Consider the following 14,800-nt stretch of genomic DNA (forward strand, 5'->3'; position numbering starts at 1 on the left):
AATGGTAGGTAGCTGAGATGTGTGCCTCCAAAAAGCTTTTAGACTGTTTCTGTAAAAAGGGTATCCGACGAAATATCATATACCTGTGAAGAAGGAGGAGAAGATGGCGACGCGACGCAGCTTGCACGGCCACTCCAGTGAGTGATATCTGTAATCTGTCAAGTAGGGTGCCGTGCACAATTCTGATTTGATGGAGACAGACATGAGAGATGGAGGAACATCTGGAGAAACTTCTGAAATGCCTTTTTCGCTGCCGCTGTTACTGTGTGATCCTGAATCTCTAGAGGGGAAGGCCCTGAATACTCGGCTTTGCTTATTGCTCGGCGGCTGGGACGGGGCTGAAGCACTCGGCAGAGATGGTTCTCGGTGTTGAAGGGCTGGTCGGAGGCTCGAAGTTTTCGGACAGACTCAAAGTCGGCTGGGGTCGGGTGTTTCCAATGCATTGGCAGTTGTCAGTGCCTGGAGGTTTATGGCAGAGAGAGTTTCTCCTTTCTGCTGCCTGCTAACGGGGACTATCGGGAATCAATCGGAACTTTGGGACTTTTTTTTACCGTTCCCATGGTCTGTTCTTTATCAAATTATGGTATTGCTTTGCACTGCTGTAACTATATGTTATAATTATGTGGTCTTGTCAGTGTTAGTCTTTGATTTATCCTGTTTTTTTTGTGTTATCACTCTGGAGGAATATTGTATCATTTCTTAATGCATGCATGCATTTCTAAATGACAATAAACGAGGACTGAGTGTCCTCATAACCTAAAAAAAGTCACCCAAGTGGCAGAAAAGGGTTATAAATCTAGAGAGCAGTTCTGGCTCATTAGGAATGGGGTACAGAACATCAAGAAGCATGAAAGAAACACTGTGAACAAAATCCATTCCCCTAGTTTTGGTTTCTGCAATGGACAATTCATTCATCTGCATTGTTGGTATGTCTTTTAGGTTTATAGGAATTGTACTTGTGTTTTGGGAATCAGTGTTGTAGAAATGGTATGTTACTTGGAAATATTTTGTAAGTGTAACGTGCTGTAAGGTTTCACCGCTAATGGAATGGCTTCTTTGTAATGTTCACTGCTAAGGTAACGGTTTCTCTGTAGCAGCAGTGTTTGGGTTATGGCTGGAGATAGCAGGATGCATGTAGCCAATACGAGATTGTGGCTGTGTCTTGTGATTCTGGAAGCAGTTGATTTCACGGACTTTTGCCAGAGGAAGAGAGAAGATGCGAATGGAGAGATTTGGTAGACCGCCGATCGGGGTGGACTCGGAGCGGGGGTTCGAAGGTCGGCGATGCTCGGGGGAGACTGTTGGTGGAAGAAGGACTACTGAACTGCGTGAGCTCCAACTTCGTCCAACTTTGTGTACAGACTGTTTATTATTAAATCTTATGAGTTGGGCCCTTTTTCTTTTATATTTTCTTTCTCTACTAACCATATAGTCAAAGTAAGAGTTATAAAGCTTAACCATTTAATCACATATTGTGTACTGTTTGTTATTTCAGGGTACTGAGTTGTAACAGGGACACATCGTGCAGCATCCACCCAGACGAGATTTCTTAAATTTGGGTGGGCAGGGGGTTATCACCCCCCATATTAAGTCAACAGGCGAAGTAAGTATTACATAAGATAGAAATCCTCTGAGTTTTAAATGTGTTTTATGAATGTTGTTTGGATTTAATTGTGTGTTGTGGCGACCCACTTTCTACATAAGCGAACCGGCTCACAAAATAGCCCGCGTGCGGGGAGAGACTTTTGTAATGCACCCCTGACGTCATTTCCGCCCGGAGAGGGCTGGAAGGGAACTACTTAAAAGTCAGTGCAGTGCAGTTTGAATAAACGAGTCTCGAGTGCGACTTACAGACTGCGTGTCATTATTTCTAGCTCTGTGTGTAGCACATCACTACATTGGTGACCTCGACGGTCCAAACGAGATTTGGACCAAAGATGATCGACTCTTCATCTGTTCACGCAGTTTCGCTAAAACTGCCAACTTTCTGGACACTGCGACCACGCGTGTGGTTTGACCAAGCAGAAGCCCAGTTCCAGATTTGGCAGATATCTTCGGATTCCACACGTTACTATTACGTGGTGAGCTACCTTGACCAGGAGACAGCCGCACGGGTTGGGGGTTTCATACAGTCACCCCCCCCCGCCCGAAGAAGGCAAATATGCAGCATTCAAAGCGCTGCTCATAGAGACCTTTGGCCTCTCATGGTGTGAGCGAGGTGCCCTCTTGCTGCACCTGGATGGTTTGGGAGACAGGCCGCCGTCAGCATTAATGAATGAGATGCTGGCCCTGGCTGAAGGACACAAACCCTGCCTCATGTTTGAGCAGGCATTCCTAGAACAACTACCCGAGGACATACATCTGCTGCTGGCCGATGCAGATTTCAGTGACCCCCGGAAGGTGGCGGCCTGGGCAGACATGCTGTGGAAAGCCAAGAGGGAGAGCGGGGCATCTGTCGGACAGATTACCAAGATACGTGCCCAACAGCAGGCCAGACCAGGCCCGGCAATGGAGCATACACAACCCAGAGGCAGGAGTGAGGAGGCCAATGAACAGTGGTGTTTCTACCACCAGCGGTGGGGCACAGAAGCCCGCCATTATCTCCCGCCCTGCAAGTTCCCGGGAAATGCCAGGGCCAGCTGCCGCTAATGGCTATGGCAGCTGGCCACCAGGACAGCCTCCTGTACGTCTGGGACAAACAGTCGGGACGCCGCTTCTTGGTCGACACTGGAGTGGAGATCAGCGTCTTACGCCAGACAGGGTATGACACCCGCAACAGGGAGATGGGACCCACCCTGAGGGCCACAAACGGCAGCACAATTCGGACCTACGGCACACCAAAGCCCCGCCGCAGCAGTTCGAACCCACCCACTGGAGGTTCGACCACATTCATGTGGATATCGTGGGGCCCCTGCCAGTGTCGCAAGGAGCGCGGTACCTCCTAACTATGGTAGATTGGTTCACGAGATGGCCAGAGGCGGTCCCGCTCAACAACACCACCACTGATTCCTGCGCCCGAGTGCTGATTGCAACCTGGGTAGCACGCTTCAGGATACCGACCCACATTACCTCCGACAGAGGCACCCAGTTCACCTCCAGCCTGTGGTCGGCTGTGGCCAGCCTGTTGGGAACACAATTACACAACACAACTGCCTACCACCCACAGTCAAACGGACTAGTGGAACGCTTCCACCGTCACTTAAAGTCGGCTCTCATGGCCCGCCTGAAAGGGCCTAACTGGGTGGATGAGCTTCCCTGGGTCCTGCTTGGAATCCGCACAGCACCCAAAGAGGATCTGCACACCTCGTCGGCCGAGCTGGTGTACAGCGTACCCTTGGTTGTCCCAGGAGAGTTCATATCAGCCTCAAGGGGGCAAGAGGAAGAACCCGCAACAGTCCTGGCCAGACTACGCGAAAGGCTCGGCAACCTGGCCCCCGTACCGACTTCACAGCACGGACAGATCCCGAACTGCGTACCCAAAGACCCGCAGAACTGTAAGTCTGTATTCGTACGAAGGGGTGCACACCGGGCACCACTACAGCGGCCGTACGAGGGGCCGTTCAAGGTGATCAGGAACAACGGGTCCATGTACGTTCTGGACATTGGGGGGAAAGAGGAGGTTTTCACGGTGGACCGACTCAAACTGGCCCATGTGGACTTGGCGCAGCCGGTTGAGGTTCAGGCACTGCGGTGCAGAGGCAGACCTCCCAAACAGAGAATGACCAAGACTGTGGACACTGGGGGTGTATCGCCGGTTCGGGGGGGGGCGGGTTATGTGGCGACCAACTCTCTACACAAGCAAACCGGCTCACAAAATAGCCCGCGCGCGGGGAGAGACTTTTGTAATGCACCCCTGACATCATTTCCACCCGGAGAGGGCTGGAAGGGAACTGCTTAAAAGCCAGTGCCGTGAAGTTTGAATAAACGAGTCTCGAGTGCGACTTACAGACTGCGCGTCGTTATTTGTAGCTCTGTGTGTAGCACATCACTACAGTATCACTGAAAATAAATGAACTGTGTTTTAAACTACTTTGTTAGCTGGAATAATCTACTCCATGATGCGGTGGGGTGGGATCCATCACTTGTGTAGTGGGTACTGGCAGCTAAACTTGCTGTGGAGAATAAACAGGGACATGAACTAGTCTTTTAAGGTTGTGTATTTACAGTATAATTTCCCTTTAGTGAGAGTACTCATAGCTATTTATACCTGATGGGGCTTACAGTCTTCGTCTGAGATTAGAACTTAACAGTCAGCAAACCCAATACCATCACAGTAAATGCCTGACCATTCCCAGGCACAGATTTCAGATAGCTACATAATCTGCGTAGTTTATTTTATTAGATGTTCTCTTATCGCGAGCTACATAGAATTGGTGGATACTGCACTCCATGTCTTGAGTCAATCCAGTGTTAACTCTTATGTTCTGCTTTACCTCACTCCAAGTTGATCACCACCACTGACAGTCTGGCAAATTTGGAACCACCGAATCAATATCGTCAAGAAGCTAATCCTTGTTCATTATGGTAGCTCACTCTCTATTTGGTTAGCTGTAAATATTACCAATCTACTTGATAATGGAACACATTGGCACCAGTGATCAGAAAAGGAAATGAAAGTTAAGCAAGAGGCTAGAATTGGGGAAAAACAAAGAGACTGTAGAATTGCAAGCGATTATAGAGCAAAGGACTGACAACGAAGCACTGTGCTTGTTATGAAAATGTTTAATTATATTATTAGAAATTATGAAAGGAATATATTCAATATATAATCAACTATTTAAAACTATTAGTTATTGTATTATGGTTTTAAATAGTATTTAAAACCATTATTAACTCCTGAATAATAATTATAAAAATATATTTAAATAGGAACATGAAGTCTGACACAGTTAACTCACCAAATTCATAAGTCAAGGCATCATTCAATCAAGAGATACAACAGCCAAACCAATTTTCACTCAAGTTTAAATAGATCAATTGATTCAACAATACTTCAGTTGAAAAGGAAAATATTACTTACAATTGTAGGATGAGGAGAACATTGAAAATGCTACTCAGATATTTGTTCAGGAAAAGAAACCCTAGGATATGTAGGTTTGGCACATGTTCCTTCTCAGAAAAATTAACTCCATTAGTTTGGTTCAATAAAACATGATCTGCAATAAAAGGAAAAGTTATAATGTTAAATTCAAACAATCAGATAAGCAGTAACTTGAAGGTTATTTCCCATTGATTTTATGAGGGGTGATTGATAAGTTTGTGGCCTAAGGTAGAAGGAGTCAATTTTAGAAAACCTAGCACATTTATTTTTCAATATAGTCCCCTCTTACATGTACACACTTAGTCCAGCAGTCATGGAGCAAACGGATCCCTTCTTTGAAGAAGTGGTCCACAGCAGGGGTGATTGATAAGTTTGTGGCCTAAGGTAGAAGGAGATGAGTTATTAACTTCAAACTTTCTGCATTATCACTCAAAGAGTGGAACTGCACGTACATGTAACGAGAGCGTCTTGGACCTCCAGGTGGTCCACAGCAGGGGTGATCGATAAGTTCGTGGCCTAAGGTAGAAGGAGATGAGTTATACAGCTCTTGTTAAATGCATGTGCAGTTCAACTCATTGAGTGAAAATGCAGAAAGTTTGAAGTTAATAACTCATCTCCTTTTACCTTAGGCCACAAACTTATCAATCACCCCTGCTGTGGACCACTTCTGGAGGTCCAAGACGCTGACTTATACAAAGAAGGGATCTGTACGCTCCATGACCACTGGACTAAGTATGTAAATGTAGGAAAAATAAATGTGCTAGGTTTTCTAAAATTGACTCCTTCTACCTTAGGCCATGAACTTATCAATCACCCCTCATATTTTACACTTAAGAAACAGCAATGGAAACAGTAATGTTACAAGCAACTGTAACAAAGTTTTTTTTAAAGACCAAAATAATGTAATAATTAAGAATTTATATTTTTGTCAATTATTTTCTTTTTAACCAAACTTTTAAATGACTGAAATTGCAATACCTTGGCATATTCACAGAAAATTTTCTTCACAATAAGCAATTCATCCTTAAGCACTGCAAATGCTGTTTGAACAGCACTAATTTACAGATGCACTATCTCCTTAAATGAAAAAGCGAGCAGCTGAGCTAACAAAGGGAGTGAACATCTTCTTGGCCATGATACTTCCACTGTGGTATATAAGGTTATGATTATGCTAAGTGAGAACGTGAACAGATCTAGCAGCTCAAAAGCTGGGCACGCATGTGCATGATAAGGAGGTGAAGAAATGTATAGTTCAACAATTCTGGGACTTCTTGTACTCTGTTATTACCATACGGCAGACGAATAACCCTGCTTCAAGAAGTGCAGCACAATATGCCAAGAGTAGCAGGAGACATTCCTAAAAATGAGGTGTCAGCCGTGTGAGGCGACAACATGAGACTACAACCAACAGTGAAAACACCATGCAAGAGTGTTAAGCAATTTTAGAATCAATAAATCAGATTGAAGGGCTGCAGTCCCAAATCTAGTCTCAAAAATGATGGAAAATGGAATAGTTGGTAGAAGATTCCAGAAACACTCCCATCCTTATTAATGCAGGGCCCATCATTAGTGCAAAAGGCTGAAGCACTAACAACCACATTGAACCAGAAGTGCTGAGTGGCTTGTTTCCAGGATCTCCACCATCACAGAAGACCAGCACCACCTAAAGTAACACATATCAAAGAACTGCTGAGAAGATTAAATACAACCAATGTCATGGGACCAGAAAATAACTAACATTTGCACCACAAAGGTGCCAGGCATGACCTTCTCCAGCCAAATGAACTTTACATTCAATGATGCCACACTGCTGTTAAAGTTAAATCCAGAACAACACAGTTCACCCACCACCCTAAACACTTATTGTCTTCATCATCAGTTCATACTGGCTACTATGTTCACCTTTACTTAAGTATACAACTTATTTGCCCAGGCCATTCCACAAGCATCTACCAAGCCCTGATATTTGCCACCAAGAAAAGCAAAAATCAGCATCAGATTTATTATTACTGACATATCATGAAACTTGTTTTTTTTGTGGCAGTAGTACAGTGCAAGACATAAAAAATACTATAAGTTACAATAAAAATATAAATAAATCACTAGTGCAAAAGAGGAATAGTGAGGTCATGTTCATGGGTTCATAGACTATTCAGAAATCTGATGGTGGAGGAGAATGAAGCTGTTCCTAAAACATAGAGTATGCATCTTCAGGCTCCTGTACCTCCTCCCTGATGGTAGTATTGAGAAGAGGGCATGTCCTGGGTGGTGGTGGTCCTTCATGATTGATGCTTCCTTTTTGATGAACTGCGCTTTGAAGATGTTCTCGCTGGTGGGGAAGCTTGCACCTGTGATGGAGCTGGCCAAGTCTATAACTCTCAGCAGCCTCTTTCAATACTGTGCTTTAGAGCCTCCATACAAGGCAGTGATACAACCAGTCAAAGTGCTCTCTGTGGTACCTCTGTAAAAATTTGTTAGCCTTTGGAGACATACCAAATCTCCTCAAGCCCCCAATGAAGTACAGTCAGTGTAAATTGCCCTAGTATATGTTATGGGAAAAAGAATCAAAGGGGAATTTGCAATTGCATCACTATGTTGGGTCCAGGATAGATTGTCTGAGATGTTGATGCCCAGGAACTTGAGTCTGTTCATTCTTTCCACAACCGACCCCTCAATGAGGCCTGGTGTGCATTCTGTCAACTTCCCCTTCCTAAAATAAATTCCTTGGTCTTGTTGATGTTGAGTGCAAGTTTGTTGTCGTGCCACCAATCAAGCAGTTGATCGATCTCATTCCATATGACACCTCATTGCCACCTGACAGTCTGCCCACAACTGTGGTGTCATCAGCAGATTTATAGATGGTGTTTGAGCTCTACCAAACCACACAGGGATGAGTGCAGAGAGAATACAGCAATGGACGAAGCACTCATGCTTGAGGTACAGCAGGTGCTTAGGAACGCCACACGTGCAGGTTCTCATCAAAGTTACATAATACCCATATTGGAAATGCTGTTTTCTGCTGGTTATATTAAGTTAAATGTATTAAGTTTTCTGATGACACCACTGTCATTAGCTGAATCAAAGGTGATGACAAATTGGCGTATAGGAGGGAGAATGAAAATCTGCTTTAGTGGTGCCACATCAACAACCTCACATTCAACGTCAGCAAAAGATGAAGAACTGATTATTGACTTCAGCGAGGAGGAAACCGAAAGATCATGAGCCTGTCCTCATTAGGGGACTGGAAGTAGCTTTAAATTCCTTGGTGTAACTATTTCAGAGTATCTGTCCTGCGACCAGCACATTAGTGTCATGACAAAGAAGGCACAGCAGTGCCTCGGTTTTCCAAGACATTTGCTTGGATTCGGCATGTCACCGAAAATTCAGACAAACTTCATAGATGCACAGGGTAGCTTAACTGGTTACATCACACCCTGATATGGAAACGCCAATCCCCAGGAGTGAAAAAGGCTACAGAAAATGGTGGACACAGCTCAGTCTATCACAGGACAGGCCCTCCCCACTATTGAGTACATTTGCATGGAGCACTGCTGCAAGAAAGCAGCCCACATCATCACAGGACCCCATCATCAAGACTATGCCTTCTTCTCGCTACTGTCATTGGGCAGGAGATACTTGGGTCCCACACCAACAAGTTCAGGAACAGTTATTACCCTACAACCATCAGATAATTTCATTCATTACTACAGTACTCTGTACCGATTCTGGGCCCTACAGTCTCACTTTCAAGAACTCTTTACAACCCATGTTCTTAGCATTATTTTCATTTCCATAGTTTGTCTTCTTCTGCAGATTGGTTGTCAGACTTTGTCTGTTCATGTAGCTTTTTTTTGTAAAATACTATAATATTTATTTTGCCCTATAAATACTTGCAAGATAATGAATGTCAAGGTAGTATATGGTAACATATACATACTTCGATAATAAATTTACTTTGAAAGTTGGTCCTTCATTGTTGCTGAATCTGAATCCTGGAGTTCCTGTTGGAAGATCTTCACCAGATGGGTGCAGCTGTGCAAGGCTATCGCTCTTCACCAACTTCTCATGGCAATCAAGGATAGTCAGTAAGTGTTGGCCTTTAACTTTGGTTAAACCTTTTCCCTTCTAATAGATGCTGCCTGAATTCGAGTATTTCCAGTATTTTGACTTTTACTTCACTTTCCAGCAAATGCTTTATTTTGATTTTACGTTTGACAAGATAGAAACAGATTTTTATTTTTATCATTCAAATTAATTGACCTGACACACACTGCATTGCAAGAAAATAAATGTACAGAGACTAAATGCAAAATGAAGCATATATTGCAGTAGTATAAATAATAAATTATTTCAAACATTATGTTATAAAAAGGGAGATTTACTATTTTTAATTAACATTCAATTTAGTTAGAACCAGAAATAACATTAGAAAGTTGCTTTCATTATAAAATCCTGATCACCATATGCAAAGAGTAATTAACAAATAAACACTGAAATATTTGGGAGATTAAGACAATCTATACATGTAAAACAAATAATATCTTTCCATAAAAGTAACAGATGACAATTAAGAAGAATAGGATTAAAATCAAAGTACAAATACAACAATGATCTTTGATATTTCAACCAAATGTTTTTGTTGCTCAAGTAACTGCAACATTTTGCATATTTTACATATTTTTGGAGTATTAACATTGGTGCCATTATTGTGCATTCTGCACACTGCATACTGTACACAGTTCATCTCAGGTGTGAACTCATCCCTAAGCATGTGTTTCACATACATTTCAGCTTTAGGGATCCAGCCATAGCTTTAACTAGAGGAAGCGGTGAACCAGTAACTTAGCTGCATTCATTTCATCCACAAGTGGTCGCCAGGGACAGCAAAAAGTGTCCACTTTCCAACACTGCACAGAAGGAGAATGCCACACGCCTAATGCCACAGGTCCAAGTTCTCCTGCCATGCCTTAGATAAATTTAAATTAGATAGCCACAACTTTAATTACTTTAAATTAAGTTAAAGTCTACAAATTACATAAGAATCTCATTTTACAGTGATCACCCTCTGACACAATCAAAGTATCTTCTAAACTCACTGAGCCTCTGTAACTACTTACTTATAAACTCATTAATAGCCTGACAAGTCCCAGCCTAAAGGAGCCACAAGGTGTTCAGAGTTCATAAACTCCCCTGAAATCAGGCTATAATTGGTTCCTGTGAGAAGACTGTTGTCTAACAAGAACCACAAGACTAGCTGACTGAGAATGAAGAGAAAATGATGAATGAGTTAACTAAGCACAAATTTAAGTTATTCCTCAGACAGAAATTCTAGCTTTTATCTATAGAAAAGAAGCAACTCCACAGCCACCTGAAGGTAAAGGGCCAGTAGAAAACTGGGATCAATATTACAGATGATGGGCTGAGGGAGCAGAGATTGCTACAGTAATTTGTTACAGCCATCTGTGCAGTTCCTCAGTAAGGTAAATGCCATCTGCAACTCTAATGCCTGAGGCCCCACATCACTGAGTCAAGAAGAATTAACTCATCAGAGACAGAAGGGCAAGGTCCCAGAATCAAGTTTATAACGATGTAAAATTTGTTGCCTTGTGGCAGCAGTACAGTTCAAAACATGGTAGTACAGTGCAAATATAAATTATAAGTTACTAAATAAATAGTCTAATAAAAAAGGAATAATAAGATTATGTTTTTAGACAGTTTAGAAGCATGATGACAGAAGGAAGAAACTGTTCCCGAATCATTATGTGTCTTCAGGCTCCTGTACTTCCTCCCTGGTGGAAGAAACACTTCAAAGACTTCCTCAACCTGACTATATCCTTGACATAAGCATTCTTAATTGTATCCCACAAAGTTTCTACTGAGCCAGCACTGCCATCATTCTTGACCACCTCACTGAGAGGGCATAGCCCAGCTCAAAAATAATAATAAGCCTCAGGAGCAGATAGTATTCCCTTTGAAACCATAAAACTTCACAGCAACATGACAGATCCACATCCTCTATATCTGAGAAGAGGAAGGTAAATACATACCATATGAGGAACTCCACCAGACTCAAATGTCTGCCTTGTTAAAATGCCATCCATTTAAAGGCAAAGTGGACTTGGTCTCCATTGTACAACAATTTTTTTTTAGAAAATACATTGATTGCCATACATGGGGTCTGTCAACCTCAACAAAGCCTTTGACTCTATCACAGGAGGGCTGTGGAATACTCTCCTTAAATTTGGCTGACTACATAAAGACATTGCCATTGTGACTTGCACACCATCATGCATTTAATGACAGTACACACATCATAAGATATATCAAACAGGTGCACAACAGAACCATTCTTAGAGAAGACTGGTTCAAAAAAAAAGGCTGCAGAAAGCTTTGGGGGAAATGACATAATCTGTCGAGCAATTCTGCATCTCAGCTCTAACATACTCTCTGCAAGAATAGAGCAAATCTTCTGAACTGAAGAAAACATTTCAACCTTCAGTGATTACACGCCAGGACCAAGATCACCTGAATCTCAGTGGTCAAACTATAGCATATGGACAATGCTTACACATGTGCATCTCAGAGGCTGAACTACAAACCACGATTAGCAATTTCACCCAAAATAAGCCCTACACCAAATATTTGGACGATAGAGATCTCGTACCCATCTGACTCTGCTGCATCAAATCACCCAACAATAAAGGTTCACACCTTGACCCTTCCTGTATCGTGGGACACATGAGGCAAAAGCATATTTCCATGATGACATTTATCACAACTGTCAATGAACCAGCACATCTTTTCATCAATTGTGGAAAAGAGTGCTTGACAATAAGCCTCAGACCTGCCAAAAAATCATGATCTACCAAATTGATGCGTTTTATTGCTAACATAAAGGAATTTCCTTTGATGATCTGTCACAAAAACCTCGAAGTAAGATTTGTCTACTCAAATTCAACTGCATGTTGCATATTTCAAGTATATTCTTTGCAAACCCATCAACATGCTGCCAGTCAAGTTAATAAGAAGGCTTCTCATATGTCAAAAGCAGAAGTTCTGTAACATACAGTACCTGTACCAAAGTATGCAAGCTTGGCCACTGTGAAGGGTTAAACATCTACTTTAAATTTCAGAGGTATTTATGATTCATATTCCAAACATCACTATTTAACCAATCTGCAAATTAAAATGACACCAGATTAAAGTCAATAAATTGTTTTCATACTTTACTATGAAATTTCAAACAGTAATTTCAGCTATCCTATAATTAAAAGGTGACTTGAGACCTACTGCCGCAGAGGGGTTGCAGGGCGGGGCGGGGTGTGGTTGACACTTACTGGTCATCATTTAATGTCTTTCTTTCACTGGGACCAGCTACAGGGAAAATGTGTGAAACTAAGATGCATTATTGCTTTTTTCATTGTTCAATTAACTGTTTCAGTATGTCCCAAAGGAGACACAAACAGTTTCATACACCTTGACTTGGAAAATTGTACATACTATTCCAGCGGCTATTTTAAAAGAAAACAATTGATACCTCTCTCTCTTGAAAATAACCGCAAAGATAATGTTTATCAGAACTATAAATAAAGAACTCCCCAAAACTAGCCTTGGACTGAACGCCACAGTGCAACTTCTTAAAATTGCAGCACAATGGCATAGTTAGCAGAGTTGCTGCCTCACAGATTCAGCGACCCTGGCTCATTTCGGACCTCAGTGCTGACTGAGGTTTGCACATTCTCCCTGTGACTACTTGGCCTTCTCTGGGGTGCTCTGGCTTTCTCCCACAAGCCAAAGACAAGGGTGGTTGGTAAATTAATTGGCTATTGCTGATTGTTTTATTACATGCTGTGTTTAAATCTGTGGGGAGTGGATGGGATAGTGAGGAGAAAATAAGGAAAAGATTGGTGTAGGAATAATGTAAATAGATGCTTAATGGCTAGTGCAGACATTACAGGGGCCTTTCTCTGTGCTGCATGCTCCATAACTATGGAAATTATTCACTCGAGCCATCTCATAACAATAGACGGCCAAAATAACAAGATCAAACAGAGGATAATAAATGCAAAAAATATTGCTTTACTTTTGTTGGCAATTCCAATTTAAACTAGCTGTAGGAAGTTGATCAGATTTCATCATTTACTATTTTACATTTTTCCAATGAAAGATGCCCCAGGGGTATGATCAACCAAAGTTACAATCAACAGTTTCTACCTTCATGCTTTCAACACAAGTTAAATGTGGGAAATGTTAGCAATTGCAATGACGAGAATTTGGGGAAATACAGATGTTTTGGAATCACCCAGAGTTTAGATACTGTGCTCCAGAAGGTTGGCATTTTTTCCAAAGAAGAGCTCTAATAATTTAAAGTAATTGCCTTCACTATTTTTGAAATTGGACACATTATGAAGATATATTTGGAGTAGTAAATGAGATACATCAATAGAATTTTTTGGGACCAGAGTTTAAACTCTGGGCTTACTTGATGTTACAAGAAATTAGTAGGATTGGTAGTCAATATCAGTGCTCAAGAACTTCAAACTCCTGATCAGAAGTTTAGAACAAGGTGTGAAGATAACCGTAAAAGCCATGGGAATTTTAACATTGGTGCTCAAGAGTATGGTAGCAAGTTGGGGCTGAGGGGACAGAAGTAACTGTCAATGTCAAAGCAGAAGTAAAAATTAAATAACAGCATCCATGTTGCAAATTGAGGAACAGGTTCAAAGATGCCAAGGGCCATAACATTAGCATATAACAATGATGGGTCTTTCATTTAGAGTAGGAGGAAAACATTGACAGCTATTTTTAGTGCAACTTTCTATCCTGCATTCTTCTGTTGGTTGCATCTGTACTCACTGCAACACAATAATTTAAGTAGCAGTAATCCATGAACACTGCTGCTTTCACTGCCAATTAATTGAATCAAATTGAATTGACTTTATTTCTTACATCCTTCAAATATATGAGGAGTAAAAATCTTTATGTTACGTCTCCCATCTAAATGTGCAATCTTAGTAATTTATAATAATTTATAATAAATAGAACAGTGAATGGAATATAGAGTACACTCAAATCACTGTAAGTTCATCAGTCTGATGGCCTGGTGGAAGAAGCTGTCCCGGAGCCTGTTGGTCCTGGCTTTTATGCTGCTGTACTGCTTCCCGGATGGTAGCAGCTGGAATAGATTGTGGTTGGGATGACTTGGGTCCCCAATGATCCTACAGGCCCTTTTTACACACCTGTCCGTGTAAGTGTCCTGAATCATGGGAAGTTCACAACTACAGATGCACTGGGCTGTCCGCATCACTCTCTGCAGAGTCCTGCGATTAAGAGAGGTACAGTACCCATACCAGGCAGTGATGCAGCCAGTCAGGATGCTCTCAATTGTGCCCCTGTAGAAAGCTCTTAGGATTTGGGGGCTCATACCAAACTTCCTCAACCTTCTGAGGTGAAAGAGGCACAGTTGTGCCTCTTTCACCACACAGCTGGTGTGCACAGACCACGTGAGGTCCTCCGAGGAACTTGAAGCTGTTTACCCTCTCAACCCCAGATCCGTTGATGTCAATAGGGGTTAAACCGTCTCCATTCCTCCTTTAATCCACAACCAACTCCTTCATTTTTGGGACATTGAGGGAGAGGTTGTTTTCTTGACACCACTGTGTCAGAGAGATGACTTCTTCCCTGTAGGCCACCTCGTTATTGTTTGAGATAAAGCCAATTAATGTAGTGTCGTCAGCAAGTTTAATTAGCAGATTAGAA

General features: G+C 42.1%; 1 protein-coding gene across 1 annotated transcript in view; it reads right to left on the reverse strand.

The window, feature by feature from the left end:
- si:ch211-51h4.2 (uncharacterized) overlaps positions 1-14,800 on the reverse strand; it is a 435,103-nt gene that overhangs the window by 332,324 nt on the left and 87,979 nt on the right. Inside the window, exon 6 of the mRNA XM_063045772.1 lies at positions 5,021-5,156. Coding sequence (XP_062901842.1) covers positions 5,021-5,156 — 136 coding nt within the window. The remainder of the gene's footprint in view (positions 1-5,020; positions 5,157-14,800) is intronic.

This window comes from Mobula hypostoma, chromosome 4 (assembly GCF_963921235.1).
Source record: "Mobula hypostoma chromosome 4, sMobHyp1.1, whole genome shotgun sequence".
NCBI classification, from domain to species: Eukaryota; Metazoa; Chordata; class Chondrichthyes; order Myliobatiformes; family Myliobatidae; genus Mobula; species Mobula hypostoma.